At 47.7% G+C, this 19,112-nt stretch overlaps 2 protein-coding genes across 6 annotated transcripts in view; one reads left to right on the plus strand and one right to left on the minus strand.

Annotated features, from left to right (window-relative positions):
• Window positions 1-9,926, minus strand: part of ACAP3 (ArfGAP with coiled-coil, ankyrin repeat and PH domains 3) — a 108,952-nt gene extending 99,026 nt beyond the window's left edge. Inside the window, exon 1 of the mRNA XM_072883607.1 lies at window positions 9,070-9,926. Within this exon, the coding sequence (XP_072739708.1) occupies window positions 9,070-9,116 (47 nt within the window). The 5' untranslated portion in view covers window positions 9,117-9,926. The remainder of the gene's footprint in view (window positions 1-9,069) is intronic.
• The window catches only part of PUSL1 (pseudouridine synthase like 1), a 34,837-nt gene continuing 21,835 nt past the window's right edge, over window positions 6,111-19,112 (plus strand). The window contains exons 1-2 of one of the 5 annotated variants that reach the window (XM_072883602.1): window positions 6,111-6,230; window positions 13,405-13,462. In XM_072883602.1, coding sequence (XP_072739703.1) covers window positions 6,172-6,230; window positions 13,405-13,462 — 117 coding nt within the window. In that variant the 5' untranslated portion in view covers window positions 6,111-6,171. Of the gene's footprint in view, window positions 6,231-9,204; window positions 9,482-11,652; window positions 12,196-12,309; window positions 12,404-13,404; window positions 13,463-19,112 lie in introns of those variants that run through there. The other 4 variants (XM_072883603.1, XM_072883605.1, XM_072883601.1 and 1 more) reach the window with 4 other exon arrangements.

The following is a 19,112-nucleotide window of genomic DNA, read 5'->3' on the forward strand; positions in this document are numbered from 1 at the left end:
AGGAAGGCTGGCAGCTTACATTCTAGCTGCTGTGTACTGGGGAGCAGAGACACAATTCACTTCCATGCAGCCTGGAAGATAGACACATCTCCCTGGGGCTGCAGTTAAGCCGTGTAGTCCATCCCCTTGGCCTGGGACCGAAGCATACAGCTCCCTAGTGCTCCAACATAGTCCATGCAGTGAATTCTGCAGCTTAAATTCCTTGTCTTGCCCGTTCCAAGATCTTAAGGCTCTGCAGTGCCTCAGAGAAGATAAAGAAGCAATTAGAAAGCTACTGGCAGGTAAAAATCTCAACCTTCCATACTGGCCATGATGCCTGCTTCCCCCTCCCCCTTCAAGTCTGCAATTGCTGGTCAAAGAGGGAACAAATTCTGCTCTTGGTTCCTTTTCCTTTCCCCACAGGAAAAGTTAGCATGGCATCGTGTTAGCATGGAGCTGAAACTACTTTCTTTTTTCTTTCACTTCCTTTCCTCCACCCCCATTTTTAAAGCAAGCTTTACATTAGACAGGAACCACATTAACTACAGGAAGAGCTAACAACCTGTGTGTGTAACAAACACTTGGGAAATAGCAGTCAGGAATGACTGTAAATGTCTGAAATCAGAACACAGCCCTGATGTAGAGGAGAACTGCAAGCAAACAAGCAAGCAAGCACTCTTGGCTCCAGGGAAACATTCTGTCCTGCCCCCAAAATTCAACCAAACTTGGATTGCAGGTCTGTTTCTAGGGCTTTTTTCTTTATCTCAGATAACTGGACTTATAAAGCTAGCAGTAGCCTGTTTTTTTAAGCAAAGCCAGTGCTTAGGAAGCCAGAAAAACTCATGGTTCCACTGGCCTTCCTGCTGCAAAAAGATTAATACTGTGGCTGAAATTTCATAGTGTTATGAAACCATCACCATTGCAGAAAAGCTTGGGATTCCAAAGCTCTTGTGCTTGATTTTCATTCCTCCCTCCCATCCCTGCTCTTCCACTGCCCCTTGAGAACAGAGCAGTTTAGGACGCTTAGAGTCGAGGCTTTATGGGGTTAGCAGTTTCAGGTAGCTTTTAGGTGCAGGAATTATCATAAACTTATTTTGCAATGGCTACAGGAACTTGCTAGGTGGGGGGGAAACTGGCTCTGTCACCAGCCCCATGTATCTGAACAGGGGCTAGGAATGCATGTTTGCCCTGACAAACTATGTGAGACCGCAGGGACACAGCCCAGAGACAGCTGCATCCAGACCCAAAGTCACTCCTGTAGCTCTGATTACAGGTCTCAGCCTTCATGCTGTCCCTAACCCCAAATAATCCAGCGCACACACTTTCCATCCTGAGTTCATCTGTTACCCTGTTAAGCCCTAATACCAAACTGAAAGTCTTCGGCCTCCTTATATCCACTACGTGACTTGAACAGGGTCTCTCGACTCACTGTACCTGTGTTAGTAACCCCAGAATATGTGCACTACAATCAGAAAATACTATTTAATTGGGGAAAGGGACTTGCAAGATCCCCCAGCATGGATTTAACTAACTCTGGAGTTGTAACAGAATTTACAAGGCCCTGATCTGTGCATTAGCAGATGAGACAGTGCTTTATTCCTTATCCAGTGATTATAGGTCAAAGCTGAACTGCCCTACTGACAGTGCAAAACATTGCAAAAGCACGCAGATTAATAGAGGCTATGTCACTGATAACATTGATAACGTGCAACAAGCTCCCATCTCAGGCTGCCTGGCACGGGGGAGGCCAGCCAGGGAAAGCTGCCGGACATGCAGTCCAAGCTCCTCCAGGCAAAGGATTCTCCACCATGCTGTCGCATCCCTTCTCCCTGACCAGACTGGAGAGCAGCCTTGATGATGCCACTGAGACCAAAAAAACCCAGCCTGACTCCAGGAGTCTGCACTGTCTTCCTGTCTCTGGGAGGCATAACGAAATGAAGGGGAACGGATGGCTTCTCTCGCACAGGCTGGGAGAGGTCCCTAGCGTGCACGGCAGCAGTACCTTGCCCTCCTTTCTAGCCCTCCTCCCCTCGGAACCCACTGCTGGAATGCCATACTTTCCTACCCAAAGGGATCATCAGAAATGAATGATTAATCAATCGGTGCTGATGGCATCACGTTACTGAAGGTGCTTTGTCATCACAAACATACATTATTTCACAGGCTCTTGACTCAGATACACCGTGTGACCCTTCCATCCTGTCCCTCTCCCTAAGCTAAGGAAAATGAAACAGAGGGGCTGTTGAGATGAATAAAAGGGACTTTCCTCAGTCGCACGATCGCTGAGTGCCAAAGCAAGCAGTAGCCCTCAGCCCCTGGACTCCCCATTCTCCACTCTAGCTAGCAGAGAGCCTGGGTTCCCTTCAGATGAAGGCTCAACACCATTGTTTCCCATCACCTCCACAAAACTGGCTTTGTGGCACCTTTCCAGCCTCCTGAGCTCCAGCAATGTGAGCGACAACGGACTCCGACTTATCCCTAGAATGCAAAGCTCGCTGGCTTTGCAGTAACACACATTTCAACAGGAGCCTGTCTAGAGTCTACATGAATGAGACTACATCAAATAATGTTTCATTGAACTCTTATTCTATGTGCTCACTTGGCCATGCTGCAGTCCTTCGAGGACCAGGGTTGGAATCCAGAGACACTGCATGGTGCCAAGACAACGAGCAAAGCACAATTACCAAGACGTGGCACTCTCCGAGGAGGAACGGATGACTCTCCCACAGATAATTTCAATAGCACAGATAAGCTAGCATCAGCATCTCTGAGCCGCACTACCTCTGGGTCTAATTACCCTCTTCCACCACAGGGTTATTGCTCTTTTGTTTTTTTTCCTTTTAGCAAGCTTTGTCATCTAACTTCCAACCCTCTTACATTCTTTATTACAGCTAGAAAACTAGCAACTAGCAAAACCCTGATCTTGGCTTTCTGAGTGGCTTTTGGCCACCCTAATAGGACAAGGCCTACGGTTCCTTGTGGTGTTGCCCTCTGGAAGGCTTTGAGGGAAAGCAGTCCAGACTCACACCCTTAGCACGTGACAGCCAGAGTTTTACACTTCGCAAAACTTCTCCTGCAAAATCATTCATGTTGAAGAGTTTTCTCCTTACACATATCTCATGGCAACCAGAAGGAGAGCCAGGGAGAGAGAAAAATGTCCAAAGGCTATCACTGACAAAAGAGATGATTTTCATCTCTGTGTAGCCACATACATCCCAGCCAGCAGAAAACAGAGACTAACAGCTACTGAAAATGAAAGCAAGCAACTTCCAACTCAGAAACTGATCTGTTAGACAGCTAGTAACATTTCAAAGTTTGCAGATATTCTTACAGGGTACATACTATTACAAAGCAAGGTTGTTACCAAAATAACACTCCTGTAACACAAGTCAATCGTCAAATTATGAAATATCAAAATTTCCCTTGCCTGTGTGCTACATCATGAAACTTATGAGCTACAGCTCCCATGAGCAGCCTGAGAGATTGTATTTCAGAGTTTAATATCATCCACTGCAAACTCACAGCTTCTAAGTTTGGGCAGTTTTATCTTGGGGAAAAAAAAATTTAAAAACTCCTTTTCTGATTTGGAGAGTTGGGATGGATCAGTAGGGTTTTAGCTTCAGAACCCTGGCCCTTTGGGATACCCTGCTTACACAGTTCACAATTCAAAGTTACTAAGGAAACTGCTTGCCAAAAATCTGGCATAAAATACCATTTCTGAAGCCAAGCCAGAGATCTCAAGTCAGTTGTCACCCAGTCAGTTCTCTCATACCAGGGGATTTTCCCTGACTACACACTGAATAAATACCTTCAGATCTGCCCACAGAAATGCAGGCTGAAGGACCACAGCTTTTTCCTAAGTACTTCAGGATTCACATGGTAGTTTAGACGACAGGGAACCTCAGATTAAGGGACTGGTGCTTCCATATACTTCTGTGATACCACCTCTGGAGGAAAAAAAACCTGTGCCATGCGCGGGTCCTGCTGTGATCTGCTGTGACTGTGATTCACCTGACACAAGAGCAGCTGAGATGTAATGCAGCCGCGGTGGCAAAGGAGGCCCCTTCGGGTGAAGTTGTCACAACTACAGTCTCCACATGGCACATCAGGAACAAGCTGCCACAAATACACATGTTGGGGGAGAAGCCAACCTGTTAGATTAGGGATGGACCCCACCATAAACCATGCCCCAGTACAAGCCCAGTAAAGGCCAGATTTGGTTCTGTATTACTGACTTGGGGTCACTTTAAAAGGATGCCGAAAAAGGGAGGCTGGAAGTCAGGAGAGGAAACAAAGCCTCACTGCGTTTGGAAAGCACCACACTGATGTATAGATATTTAGGGGCTGGATGGACAGGATGGACTGCTGTAACCGGGAGAGCATCTCATGGCTGGTACTGTGAGAGGAAGTCAACTATATGGTGACATCTTTGCTTTGACTTCTCCCTTTACATACTTCAGACTTTAGAAGTGCAATGATAAAGAGCTAAGAAAGAATAAATAGATAAAGATAGGTATTATGATTGATACAGATAACATCATGCTGCTTTTGTGATAATATCTTCTCTCTCGTGCAACTAAACCAGCAAGTGATGGCAATTGTCCTCATTAGTCTCTGATTCAAAAAGAAGATCTCTACGTAGGCGTATCTTCATGCAACTGCAATCAGTATCAGGGATCTTGCTTACATAAGAAGCCTTGTGTAACAAAAACCGATTTCAAATCAATGCGTGTGCTCTTTTTGTTAAACTGATTTAGTTAGTTAAACAGATGAAGATTCTTTCTTTGGCCATTCCGGATGTAATTTAAATTTGCTTTTAAGGCACTTAAGCTAATACGTTTGGCTTGCCTCAAACTGCATGTCAATAGCGTGCAGTGTCCATTGACACAAATCACACAGAAGCCACTGAAGTTTTTTTCTGCAGAGGCCTTCACTAACACACATTCACACAGCATGGATGCATTAAAACTGGTTATGCTAGCTCTAAACTTGTCTAATTCAATCTGTTATCAGACGTAGCAAGATCAGTTTGACTAAGGGTTTTAATTCTTCCCATTCTGCTTGAAACACCCTAGTAAGACTTAGAAAATATTTTCTAAATGTACTTGTTTTTTCACTTTCTTTTCCTCTGGCAAATGACAAATTTTTTTTCTTGCATCTTTCATGGAGCTGGAATTACATGCCTGCATTTTTCTCTGCCTAATGAGAGCCCCAATAACGTGCAGACAGTGCTGCACACTGCTAGAACAAACATCTCCGCCTGTGTCCCTGAGTCACTGCCCGATGTCAGCGCTGCTCCAAGGAGTCCTGTGAGTTTCCAAACTACTGCGTTACAGCCAGCCAAGAGGCCGCAAGGCATGGGGGATGTGAAGACTGGCACCCCTCAGATCTGGGCACATACATGGTCTTGTGTAGCCTATGCCTCAATTGCAGGTCTCCCTTTCCTGCTAAGCAGCACAGAGGTCCCTCGGTGGCCTGAGGCTTGGATGTATATGGAGGGATGCTGTTAGCTGTCTGTTGCCTTAGGTCACGGTAGCTGTAAGGGCTCCTCGTGAAAAGATTCCAGCATCTGAGTCATTGTGCTACAGTCAGAGCACAGCATCTCCTGGCTCACCCCACTGACGTGCAGCCCGCTCTGCAGTGGGCAGCCCTGACCTCACAACAAGTCTGATTAATAAGGTTAGTTAATAGCAACAACAACTACAATAGCAATGTTAGTTAAGGAAATAACCGCTTATTTGCCTCCCTTGTGGGAATTACCACAGAGGCATTCGGGGTTTTCTGTGACCCACAGAGTGCTACAGCCAGGTCCAACCTCTGCAATTGGTTCCTGCTCTTCCCTTGTCCTCCTGATTGTTCCTACAGTGCATTTACACCCAGAACGAGTAACGGTGTCCCTACCTGTCCCTTAGTACCAAGCGAGCCTTCCCTGAGCGAGGAGGGAATAAAGGTAGGGGGTAAGCCTTGGGAGCTGGCAGTATGCCCAAGGACTTCCATTTTGCAAGAATGAGCCAAATTTACTCATCTAGCACTGTTGCTTAACAGATCTGCAAGGGTAAGGGCAGTAATGGGTTCTTCTTTGCACCACTCCAGACCACTGGCTTCCGTGACTGACTGGAACAAGTCAGAAAGAGTGTTCCTAGATTTCCCAGACTACTGCTAGTTAAACAGAAGGCTCTGCACGTCAGGGAGATGAAAGCCACAATATCTATTGGGGTTGCATTCAAATGTGCTAGAACTGGTCTTTCAAGGTAATTATGCTTGTTTACTGGAATTGAATATACAGGTCTCTACAAGATGCCTTACAGAAATAAGGTTTATCTACCAATCTAAAGATCTATATGTATTTAAGTAACAACATTTAAAAAAAAAGTTTTCTTTGTAGCAACTGGTCCCTATAAATTAGGAAGCAACAGTGGATTGAGCGTGTATTGAGTATTGATTTGGAGCGTTCTGACATGTAATTGGATTTGATTGCTAAAGTAGACTAGTTTGGTAGTCTTATTATGGGATACTTAATACAGTGTTTGTTTATGCCTGTGCAATATTTTTTTGGAGGTTTTTTTTCTCCCTAACAAACAGAAACCAATTTGATTACCTCGAAGGCTCACTGTTGAAGGGAATAAACCAATTGTAAAACATGGCACAGCCCTTCGCTGGGGAGTGCAAAGGGGCTCCGTGCAGCCATGGGTGCCAGCAAGAAAGGGAGGGTGATTCCTAGCTAAGGGACTCGTATGGGAAATCTGGATTAAATTTTTGCCTCTTCCACAGATGTCTCCTATGGCAAGGGACTTTACCTATTGCTGTCTCGATCTCTGTTGAGAAAGAGGATTAAATGCTACCTTCTCTCACCTCATTTTTATATATATTTTTGCATATGGTTTAGCTTGTATGGTATTTTACTTTTTTTATAGTTGTAAGATTTTAGGGACATGTTAGTAAGCATCTCTGCCATGCACTGTGGAGGAAGTCCTGTCCCTTACAGGCATCTAAGGATTCTCTTGTATTACAAACAAATAATCGTAACAGAAGAAATAATTAAAGAGTTAGGAGGAAGAAAAGTATACAAGGAGGATAAAATCTGTACCCTTTGAGAAAGTCTGAAGAATTCTATTTTGGCTTCGGGTTTTTTTTGCCGTAGGCCTGCTAATGTCAGTACTTTCTCACTGTTTGAGGTGTTTGTAGTTTACATATTCTCCTGCTACATATATTTCAGCCCTCCTGAAATATACAGGCTTATTTCTCTAGTCTAATCTCTTGTTCTCCCTATCACAGGCAGACTGTGTCTGGCCATTTGGGAAATAGTTCATAATTCCATGCTTAAATAACTGGCTTTTGATAAAGGTCCAACACAGTGCTCTGAGAGCTGTTTTGTTTTTAAGGATGGAGCAGACAGAGCAGAATGATGTTGCCTGCATACTAAGAAACTTGGCCTGAAGCCCACACACACCAAAGGCAAAATAAATAAATAAACATATCAATCAATCTTGACGTCACCAGGAAAAGGGTCACTGCCATGTGGAACGAGACATCTGGACAGTGAAGTCACTGCTCTGGAAGGATGCCACTGAACAGTTCACATGCTCCGCAGCACAATAGGATAAAATGACAGTCAAAAAAGAAAAAGGGGAGGCGGATAAATTGTAATTGATGCTAAGTGAGCAGAGGTTTAAAGAAGGAGCTTCATACCTTCTGCAGACCTGTCCACGCATCTAACTTTTTCCTGATGAAAAACTCCCACGATTCCAATGCCAACCAGGCACACAAATAAGACCAGCCTGTCATCTCGCCTTACACTGGCCATTACACTTAGGGAACCAGCTTTGGAACAAGAAAGAGCAGGATCTTGCCACGCAACTAAAATTAAAATGTGTGGAGGAGGGCCCTTTCCACAGCCCTACATATTTCCATATGCAGGGATGAAGAAGATGCACTTGCCCAGGTATTTGTGTTACCTGCAGCTGTACACAACCACACACAGACATACACAAAATGACAATTGTTCAGAGTAGCCACAGCAACAGACCCCTGCAGCCTTCCATATGAATCTTGCATTCCAAGAAATTATTTTTAAATGCACTTAAAGGAAAATGCAAACCGTTCTATTTAATAAACAAAAAGGTTTTGTTAAGGAGCAACAAGAATTGTCTGCAGGGAAGGAGAGACCCCTTGATAACTCTTTCCCCTGTACACACTGCCAACCAACTTGCTTCTGCAGGCTATTGTCTGTCTTTCCCTCCGTCCCCATCCAGGCACAGTATTGAAAGCAGCAGGAGATTGTTAGCTATGGAAGCTTGGATCTTCCCTTTATAGCATCAGGACATCCTAGCCCATCCGGACACCTAGCCAGGATGCTCCTGGCACAATGGAGCATCTATACCCAGAATGTGGAGGCTCCTCTCCAGCCCTGGGCATTTCTGAAATGGCCTGATTTAAATGCAGCACAGCCAAGACGGAGTCTTTGTTGTCATAGCCCGGATTCCTTCAAGACCGCTAAAAAAATCCACCCTCCGAGAGATGGGAATGTGACTGCATGGAAAATGACCGTATTTCTTAGCACCGGCTCTTCGGGCGGTTTAAATCAGCACTGTCCAGCTGATCCCCACTGGGTGATGCCAGTTTGCCCTCTTACGAACGGGATCCGGCGCTGGCTGCTACAATTAGTCATTTTTCATCTGCAAAGCGTCCGAACCGAGCGGGGAGGGCAGGATGCAGCGGACGGAGGGCAACGCCTGCAGGCCGGCGGCATCCCCAGCTGCCGGCGGAGAGCGCTGGGCCGGCAGCCCCAGCCCCAGCCCCAGCCCCAGCCCCAGCCGCGGCGGGTGGCTGGGCCGGGGCGGCCGCCGGCGCCGTGGGAAGCGGGGAGCCGGCCCAGCCGAGCCCCGGCCCACCGCCTGAAGGGGCCCGGCGGAGCGCGCAGCCGGCGGCCCCCTGCCCGTCGTTGCCCCCCGCCTCACGGCGGCCCCCCGCCGCCTGACGCGACGAGCGGAGCGGAGCGGAGCGTGGCGGCGCCCCGCGCCCCGCTGTCCCGCTGCTCCGCCGCAGGGACCGCGCGGCCGGGGGAGGGCGGCGGGTCGCCGCGTCGCTTACCGGAACCGGGGCGAGTCCTTGATGCACTCCTCGAACTCCACCGTCATCCTGCCGGCTCAGCCCGCGGCGCGCTCAGCGGAGGAAGCGCATCGCCCGCCGGCAGCCAAGGACGCGCGGGCGAGCGCCCGCCCCCCGCGCCCGCCGCACACGCGCCCGCCGCCTCAGCGGGGATGAGCGCGCCCGCCGCCGCCTTCCCGCGGCGCGAAGGGCCGGGCTGGCCCGGGCCCAGCGCGGGGCCGCCCGCGGGCGGAGGCGGAGGCGGAGGGTAGGGTCCCCTCCCGGGCCGCCGCCGAGCGGCCGAGCGAGCGAGCGGGCGGCGGCGCCGGGGGTCCGCGCAGGCAGGCTCCGGTAGGCTGGGAAACGCGGTGCCCTTCCCTTCTCCTCGCCTGTGCTTTCTCCTCGCTGCTTTGAGGTGAGGATGGGTTCTCAGAAGACACGCGTGACACTGAGGCGCGTTTCTGGGCTGAGCTGGCTGTGACAGTGGCCAGCGCCTCGTACAGCGACTCACGCTAATTGCGCGGTTGAGCGATTAGCTGGAGGTGCAGCCGGTCATTTGCGCGTGGGATTGCCACCAGGTTGTGCACGCTGGAGAAAAAAATCAAACTGTCCAGGATGCACAGGGCGGTTCTATGCCGGCAGTGTCAAAAGGATTGGCATCAATCCTGTTACTACTTAATCTAGATTTTAATTTTCTGTGCGCGGTGGATTTGCTGCTGCCATCAGCCGTGCAGTACATCTGCAGTAACTCCTCCGAAGCCAACGTAATCACCCAAGGCAGACATCTGGGCTTGTGGGTCCAGCTGAGCAGATCACGTTTGATGCAGGACATAGCAATGTAATGTGGCATGGGTAAATGAGGCTAATTATGATGGGCTTAGTTCTGATCCTCCACCCATTGGGCACCACAGGCAGAAGAACAGCGTAAACCGCATCATTCACTGCAAGTTTTAGATTAATTTAAGGCCGAGAGAAGGGCATGAGGTGTAAATCTCCACGTTTTAAGAAAAGGCATCCTGTATAATATGGACCTAAACTAAAACCAGGAGTCATGCAAACACTAGGGCTAGGGCCATCTGAATCCATGACAAAATGTCACGATGAGGCCTTACCTCAGCCATGGACAGAACTGTGATGAAATGAGATGGGATGAGATGTTCAATGCCATTTCCGTACACAAACTACAGCGAAGATTCAGCTCTAGGCCAGGCTACCGCTTCCATCTGAGTTCCCAGACCTGCTTGATTTGTCAGGCACAGTCAAGAGTATCTTTGTGTGAGCAAAAGTCTGACTTATTTAACACACTTATCAGACGCTGGGGGGTTCTGAGGAACGCAGGAAAAGGAATTAGTCCTGCTGATCACCTCAGTCCAGGAGAAGGGGCAAGGTGACCTCTTGTGGCCCCTGTTTTATGGGGTTTCATAAAGGTTAAATGAATACAATTTTTATTTTCTGTGGTTCTTCCAGCATAGATGAAAGCGTGTGGATGTTTCTGCCTGCATGTGTATGCACAAGCTCAGGGATTAGAAATTACCGTCCTCTTTAAAGCTGAGATTCATCAGTTTCATTATAACAGAGTCTGGATGCCATTGTGTGAGTTCAAAGCCGGTTGGATTTTTGCATTCAAAACAGATCTCAGATTTGTATGAGGGGGCCAGGGATTTTTCTGTTGCTCTCCCTGTTTTGCTAATGAGTTGGGCGATTGTTCATACTGATTTTAGGCTATCTATTGTACATACAGATATTGCAGTTCAGTATTTTAGAAAGATGAATAAAGATTTTAAAATACAGAACACAGGCACAAAGAACATCTGCAGCCTTTCTTTATTATTGCTGTCTTAGCCTATTTTTGTCCCTGTAGCTGTTATTTACCCTCAGCAAGTGGTAGCCTGCACACATCTTTTCATAGGCAGGCTGAAACAGATGAACACGGGCTTGCCCGAAATGCCTGTGCTGGTTTTTGCGGAGACTTTGTCATGGCTGTTGGCAGAGTCGGGAGCAGTTTCACGCGGGGCAGGTTCACTGTAGGTTGGGAACATCAGAGCCTTCAACAGTCCCAAACTCACAATGCAGGAGAGGAGAGCATGGAGGGCCACTCACCACGCTAAGTGCCATGCTCTGGTCTTCACCCTGTAAGCTTCTAGCCCCATAGACCACTTTTTCTGTGGGAGTTGCATTCCTGCTCTGGCACTTCAAGTCTTAATTTTTTGACATCTGACTCAGGGGACAACTGAAGCCCCCAGAACTGTGCTAGGAATAGCCCAAGGGATCAATTCCCATTAGAAACTGAAAAAAAAACTAACAAGAAGTCCAGCTCAGGGGGTTTCTAATGGCAAACGGCAAGGCAAACGAGGCCACTTGCAAAAAGACGGTTGCCTGCAGTAAAACGTAGGAGATGAAGAGCAGCCGACAAGATACAGCAGAGGATTCGAGACGCTGGCTGGGTCACCTTCAGACAGTCACTCGGGTTCCCTCCGGGCAAAAGGAAAACCTCCGAGCCCGGGCTGAGGTGTCACAGGGGCAGGAGAACGCAGGCGCGGAGCGCCGGGACTGCTCTCCCCCGGCAGAGAGCCGCCCGGGCCCGGGCCGCAGGCAGCGGCCCAGGAGCGCCACGCAGGGCGCCGGCCGCCTGGGCCCAGCTGAACGGCCGCCGTTCGCCTCCCCCGCGGCCCGGGCCGCTGCCGGGCCAGCCCGCCCGCCCCGGGCCCTGAGGCCCTGCCGGCGAGCGGAGCCAGGCCCCGCCGCGGCCACCACAGCCAGCGCGGCCACAGCCGCTGCCGCGCCGCCCCAGCGGGCCCCGGCCCTTGGCGGGGCCCACCCAGCGCGGCGGCGGAAGCGGGCGGTGCTGGGCGGGCCGCCGGGGGGAAGGCGGCCGAGGGAAGGGCGGGCGGCGCGGCTCGGCCCTGCGCCGTTCAGAGAGGCGGGAAGGCCGCGGGTCTGCCCCGGGGCCCTGCCGGCGCCCCCCCCTCCCGCACTCCCCACCGGCAGCGCGCTGGGGAGCGCAGGGCTGCCCGCCGCGCCGGCCCGGCCCGAACCTAGAGCGTCTGCCGCAGGGCCGTAGGCAGCAAAGATGGTTTCTTCCCCAACCCGATACCTAGTGTTCTTTCAGTACTTTGGCACTAAATATAGGTAGGTGCCTCAGCTGCCTCCTCAGCCACGTGCGGTGGAAGTCAGCCAGCCCCTGTTGCCGCCCGGGGGGGGTTAGCCATGGGTGGTGATGGAGAGCTGCGAGGAGGCCGTTGGGAAAAGGATGGGTGCGTGCAGTGTTTTCCATGAGGGAGAAATCCCTTGCTGAGTAGGTGGGAGCGGACAGGGAGCTGGACTTGGCTTTCTACTGGTGCGTATAAGTGTTAGCAAGGGGATGGTTTGGGCGGGAAGTGTATCAGATGGGCAAAAAGAAAACATCAGAGGACACAGAAGAAGGCAAACTTGTTATCCGGGGGGGGGGAAGTTAGTGTATTTCCTGCAGTGGTGGTGGTTTGTTGGGCAGGGGTAGGTGGTGTGGTCAGTTCTCAGTGATTCAGATATCTGCACTGCTCGAGAGATGCAGGTGAAGTGATCTGTGGGCTGTGAGCCCTGCAGGAGGATAGCCGAGGCTGGGTTTCCCCAGGCCTTAAACATCCCACGTGTGTAGCTGTGCTTGTTTGCATTAAAAAAAAAAGTGTGGGGGAGAAGTTGTGCAGCTCCAACTCACGGAATTGTGCCTATCTTCATGAGGATTTTACAGAATAATACCATCACATGCCAAAACCCACAATTCTTTTGCAGTGCACAGTCTGTGTCACTGTGGGTACTAACCTAAATTACTCTGAGTAGTTACAGGTAGGTTGGGTTTAGCCTCAGGACATATCTCTGCACTTCAGCAGCATTTGTGAATGGCTATGACTTCTGTAATAGAGAAGGAAGCTCTTCACAAACCGTCCTCGTGGTCTTTTAGCCCCTTTATGACATCCACGGCGCCTGCAAGAAAGGGGCCTGCAACTGGCAACCAACTCTAGGCCCGAAACAGTTTTATCTGCAAACTCTTTTCTAGTGTAATTTATCTGCCTTATCTTCCCGACACATCAGCCTCCATCTGAAGGGCTAGTCCAGAGAGTAAGACTTGAAGGATGATTTTTATTTCCAGCCTCCTTTCTTGCAAATAACCGCTGCATCTGTTTTCCTGTCCATTCATCAAAGTGTTTGGTCCCTGCAAGTTCTGTAAAAGATCCAGGTCACTCAATAGCAAACAGTTTGATGACAGTCCCCCATGAACTTCGGGATGTGTTGGTGGACTCTGTGTCAAGTCCTTGGGTCTTGACACATATCAATAACTATTGTATTTGTTTTGCTCTGCAGTGGAGTTATGGAGACTTCGAATGATCAGTCAATAGTTGGAGTCCAGAATTATTTGGAGGTAGGTCCTTGCTAATCATATTGTCATTAAAATGAAATGTCTAGGGTCACATTGTTGAGATACAGATATTATCAAGGATAAATGTTTTTAGACTGACACTCAATAAAAGGCACTTGCATAGTGCTAAACACTATAATATTCAAAACAGTCAAACATTCAAAAAGTGCTTTAGAAATGATGTCAGTATACAGGTGGGCGAAATAGGTCAGGGTGAAGTCAGAGGCATTAAGATCCTGATCCTAAAAAAGATGTGAATCCTTCAGTGAGACTTGAAGTATCCGAGTCCAGAACTATGATTCTGAGAGCCCCTGCTCAGGTGCTGGCCCACCTGAAGCTACTTAAGCATGTCATTAGGACTTGTGGCTTTGTCTCCACTCATTCTTAGAACTGCCTCAGTTCTGAGCAGGCTTAGCCGCTCTTGCTTCTAGGTCATGTCTAAGTCCTGAATAGATTTAGAAACTAGATGCTGCATCCTCTTGGGAGAGGATGTCTCTGATAGATGTTTTCAGACACAGAACAAAGCACAGCAGGATATCCATTGTTCCAAAGAAAAAAAAATTGCTTACTTTCCATTCTTCTGGAGCTCTTCTAATATGCTGGGGAAAAAAGGTGTGATCCTGTCATCACTGTTGTTCCTGCGCTGTTCCCAGGGATTTCCCAGAATGTAAGAATGGCTTTCAGGACCAAAGCGCTGTTTGGGCTTGGAGTGAGCGTGCAATAGGAGTGCAGAAGACCCGCTGTTACACCAGCGAGTAGAAAGTGGGTCACTTGCATAGGGTAAATGCTCAGTGCACCTGGATGTTTGTGTAACCCAATTGTAATTTAATTACAAGCTGCTGTTGAGTTGCATTTATTTGAGCAGTGCTGGTGAATCCCATGTTCGTGTGCAGGGCAGGAATCAAAAGGAAGCTGCGTTATTTTTCTCTCTTGTCTTAGAAGCATCGTGAAGTTCAAAATTAAGCTTGTGCCCATTTAGAAGAGAAGAGATTGTTGAGGAGGTTGAAACTGATTGCTTTAGGTCAGATCATGCCTTTTTGTTATTCGGTTCCCATTTTTGGTCAGACTGCCTAACCTGAGATGGCATGCTGTAGCAGTTTGAAGGTGGTGCGCCCATCGTGCTTGTTTATGATAGCTTGTGCTCTGCCTGCATTAGCTACAATCCCGGTGTTGTGAAGGAGCAGAGTTGCTGAAGAGCTGGCCTGGGAGCGGACTTGCTGTCCCACTCAGCCACTCTGTGACCATGGCCAAGACATTTCCACGCTGTGCCTTGTGAGGGTGATAGTTGTTGCATGCTCTTGCTAAGCAGACTGCAGAAGGAAAGTGTGATGAATTATGGTTTGAATAAGCGTTCTCAGGGTGTATTTGTATGGCTTCTTGCCTGAGACCATTGTGGAGAAAGTGTATAAATATTGTACAGATCTTGAAAGAAGAGCCCCAAAGGACTTTTATCTCATTTATCTAATCCTATGAACCATCCAGTGTCTCAGCCCCAGGCGCCGGACTTTGGGAGAGCCCAGCAGTTGTTTTGCATTATCCAAGTAACTTTGTTTTAATAGGCAAATGGGTAGGATGGGTGATTAAAGGAGAAAAGAAGAAGAAGAAAAAAAGAAAAAGATAAACTTATTTGGTGTTGTCTTTTCACAGTATCAGCACTTTGCAGGCCAGTTCTGGGATATGTGCTTTGCTTTCATGTGGTGGTATTGATGCTGGGCACTGCTGAGCAGGGCTGTGTCTATTAGAACCACATGGGTAGTCTTAAAGCAACTTTAATAGAAAACTTCTGGGGCCTGCAGGAATTTATCTTCCTCCATTTTGTGCAGCCTTGAACTTCACAACTTTCCAAAGCCAGGAAGGCCACTGAAGGGAAGGGCAAAATTAAATCTGTAATGAGATCCTCATTGTAGTCTAAATATGTTCAGACATTTGTTTGCAGTTACAGACAAGCGAATAACCTGTGAGGTGTAGACCTTGTGTTTCAACAACTGTGCCATTAAAAGTGTGATGGACTCGTGTGTGAGCGTGTACTGCAGCCCTCTGTGATAAGGTAAAATTGCTGGACTGGACCCTTTGTCACCATAACTTTGTCACCATAAAGCACTGGATCATACAGGACACAGAAGCTTTTGTGGTCCTCAGTACTGCTATGTAACCGAGCCCTGGGACTGTCTGGAGGAAACGGAGACTTGTTTTAGTTCGGGGACAGATGTAGATATTTCAAAGAGCTTTTAAATATCTTTGAGGGGGGTGAGCTTTGCAGACAACACTTTCTTTCTTTCTTGGAGACAACATATTTGTCTTGAAGCACTTGGAAGCCCAGCTTGCTGGTGATGGGTCCAAACCAAAATTCCAGACCTTGCTTCCCCAGATTGGGAAGTTTGAATCCTGTGACTTGGCTCCCTCCAGTTCCATGTGGAAACTTACAAGATGCAGGACTTCGTGCTCGAGTCTCAATTCTTACAAATGTCCCTACTGTAAAGGAGGATCCCCTGTGTAGCACCTTTTGCTAAAGTGAGTAGCTGTTGCTTGTGCTAACAGGCACCATATGTGAGGCCTGCTAGGATCTACAGAATTAAGTTCTCTTTCATGTTTGGTTTGAACCATCTCCTGAGTGTGCTGTTTCCCATTGTGCTGGTGAACGCTGCCCAAAACTAATCTTCCCCACACGAAGCTCTGCTTTGGCCAGCAGCCTTGTGTTAAGGCCAGATATTATTCCTCATGAAAGGAAAAGGGGGAGTAGGAGAGGAGAGAAAGAGAACAAACTCCTTACTATGCAAGGCAGCTTTGGTACAACCTCCTGTCCCATCCTGTTCCAACCCACCCCACCCCCCCAAAAAAAAAAAAAAAAAGGAAGAGAGAAAGGAAAATGGACCCAGAGAACTGTCATTGTCAACCCCTGTTTGGATAATAATTTCAGTGGCATAGGAGATTGCTTTGGAGACCCTTTCTTCTAGCAGAAGCCACTTTCTCAGCTTTTTCTTCCTGGCTTTCACTTCAACTTTTATCTATTCCACTAAAAATGAGTTAGATTTTTAATTAGTTTCAGTTGACATAGCAGCCATTGAGTCAGTGAGTCTGTGATGTCTTGCAACCAGAAGCTTGCATGTTATTAGTTATTAGGACACGGCAACTTATAAATCGTGCAGCATCCCTGGCAGCACAGTGCAACCCCTTGTGTCTGTGCAGCTGATGCTGTTGTGCTTGATGAAACCAGTAAGCAATCCAGCTGCTGTGAAAGAGAAATAGATGCTTATTTTTCCAAAACATTCCTAATGCACAGTTTCTCCTGAACACATCCATCCACAATTGATTTCACAGGTTTCTTTTGTGGTTCCCAGATGCTCTGTAGAGGTAGATGGCTGAGTATCTTGAGGATTTTTTTATTTAGACTTTAGGGAGAGAAGTGGATGAACTTCTGCTTCCCCGCCATAGGTGGTATACGTTAATGCGCCTGTTCTTCATCTCGCCTCTCCAGCGTTTGTACAGTGAGAAGCGACCAGATCTGCGAGTAATAATAGTGATCTGGAATGTGGATCCGTATTGTTCTGGCACACAACAATGGAAATTTTGGCGTGATTCAGAATATGGAAGTGCTTAGTGAATGAAACCTGTTAGCAGAACAGACCTACTAAATGCAAGTAATACTTTGCCCTGTGTTGCTGGTATGCAGGGTGTTAGAGGTATAAACTGACACCCTGGGATGCTTGTTGCTGCTCCAGGAATATGGTCGTCTGGAAAGACTATGACTCGGGAAGTGAAGACTAAATGACAATGGCTGAGATCTGGCTCAATGAAAGGCCTTCAGCAGGTGCCAAGCCAAGATTTCAGTGTTTGTAACACCTGCTAAAGAGAAGGATATTTGCATGCTCTGTGGCTTCAAGAAGGGAGCAGAGACCTCTGAACTCTGAGCACGTGGAAGGACAACCCAGCTCCTTTATTCCTGTATCTTCTCTATTGCTTTTTAGCTGGGTGCCCATGGGTAAAGTGCTTAACTTCTGCCTCAGTTTCCCCCATAGGAATCCACAGATGATACCCACCAGGGTAGGGATCTGGATTAATAGTAGTAAAGCCTTCTGAGTTCCCTAGATGAAAGGCCTGCTTGTTTTAGGGGCTTGTTTTTGCTGAAAGGGTGGGAAAAACTGATTGCTATCCAAGCAATTAGTAAATGTAAATAATGCATCTTTTTAGAAATTCAGTGTGGGTGGTATTAACAGATTAAAGTATACAGGAACCAGAGGAGGAAACCATCAGCTACCTATAGACTCCAAGAACATCTGGATGGTACAGATATGAGACATTTGCGTAGGTGAAGGGGTCATTTCTGAATTGCCTGCAGAGAAGTTCAGCAGTTCAGAAATTCTCTCTTTAAGGAGATTAATGAGGATGGGATATAAATGAAATACTCAAATTGAAACTGGAGGCAGCAGTTGATAGTATATTATCAGCTGCATGCCTGTTAGGCTGGAGGAAGAATCCACAAAGCTTTCAGCTTTCACAAACTGAGATTTGTTGTTGATGTTGGTCACATTCCTCCTTGGATGCCCAGCACATATATCCTTCAGTCATCTCTCCAGAGAGGTGTGCCTGGGAGAAAATCGTGCTGGAGAAGGGCAGCTGTGAAAATACCATTTGCTGAACCTGTCATTCAGTCCTGCACCTTTGTGGATTCGTTGGCTGACCTGAGCGGGGGAAACAACAGATTTGCCTTGGAGTCTGCAATCCTCTCCTCCTCTCCAGTCTGCTCTCCAATAGGGCTCAACTCCCGCTGGCAGAGAAGAGATCCAGTGTTCCTATTATCCAGCTTTGTTCAGATGCAGTGCTTAAAATGGGATGCAGCGTGGGATCCAAAGGAGTGCTGCATCCAAACTTCTCCAAGCCCATAAAAAGGAAGGAGGATGTTTTCCATGTTCTCTCCTGTTCTCTCTACCCTCAGTCAACTATGTTCCCACTGACTGGTTTTTGCCTGGTGAGAAAGGAGGGGGAGAAGAGGGTGGAGGAAGGGAGGAGCCCACAAAACCCAAACATATCTTTGCAGAAACTTTGCTCTTAAAATGCAGCTTCTGCTTTAAGACAAATTACTGAGGCACAAGCCAAGGTCTACTGCAGAAAACTATTTAATTTCTGTCTGTTTCTCTCTGCTAAAGGGTGATAAATAAAGATTTTCATTGTTAATTGTAACCACATGTGAACTCCAAATAGAAGGATTAGGAAGGGGAAAAGGCTAGGGTCATTTTTGTTCTGTTTCCCAGGCCTTCCCCTGCAGCTCAGTTACATTATTCCTTGCCTCCTGTGCATTTTAACGGTATGTTTCTGAGAGCCCAGAATCCTGTCTGCTCAAATACTGGGAGTCTGGAAGGCATTTGTGAGTCAGCAGTTCAAACTTTATTGACTCTTGGTACCAAATTAAAATCTAATAAAGACCACTGCTGGGCTCGCTACTCAGGAGTGGAGATGGGAAAGAGAAGGAAATTTCTAGTCATCGGGTTTTCTGCTTTATTTTGTTGTTTTTCAGTCTTTCAGATATGCTTCACTCACTCATTGTAACAAATTATATTGGATTTTCTGTCTAAGGGCCTGTCCTTGCAAAGAAAAATTTGTATTTTGCAGTGCTCCAGCAACCTACTTTAAAACCTTACTGTAGGTAAGACCTACT

The sequence above is a fragment of the Ciconia boyciana genome, chromosome 19, assembly GCF_034638445.1.
Source record: "Ciconia boyciana chromosome 19, ASM3463844v1, whole genome shotgun sequence".
Classification (NCBI taxonomy): Eukaryota; Metazoa; Chordata; class Aves; order Ciconiiformes; family Ciconiidae; genus Ciconia; species Ciconia boyciana.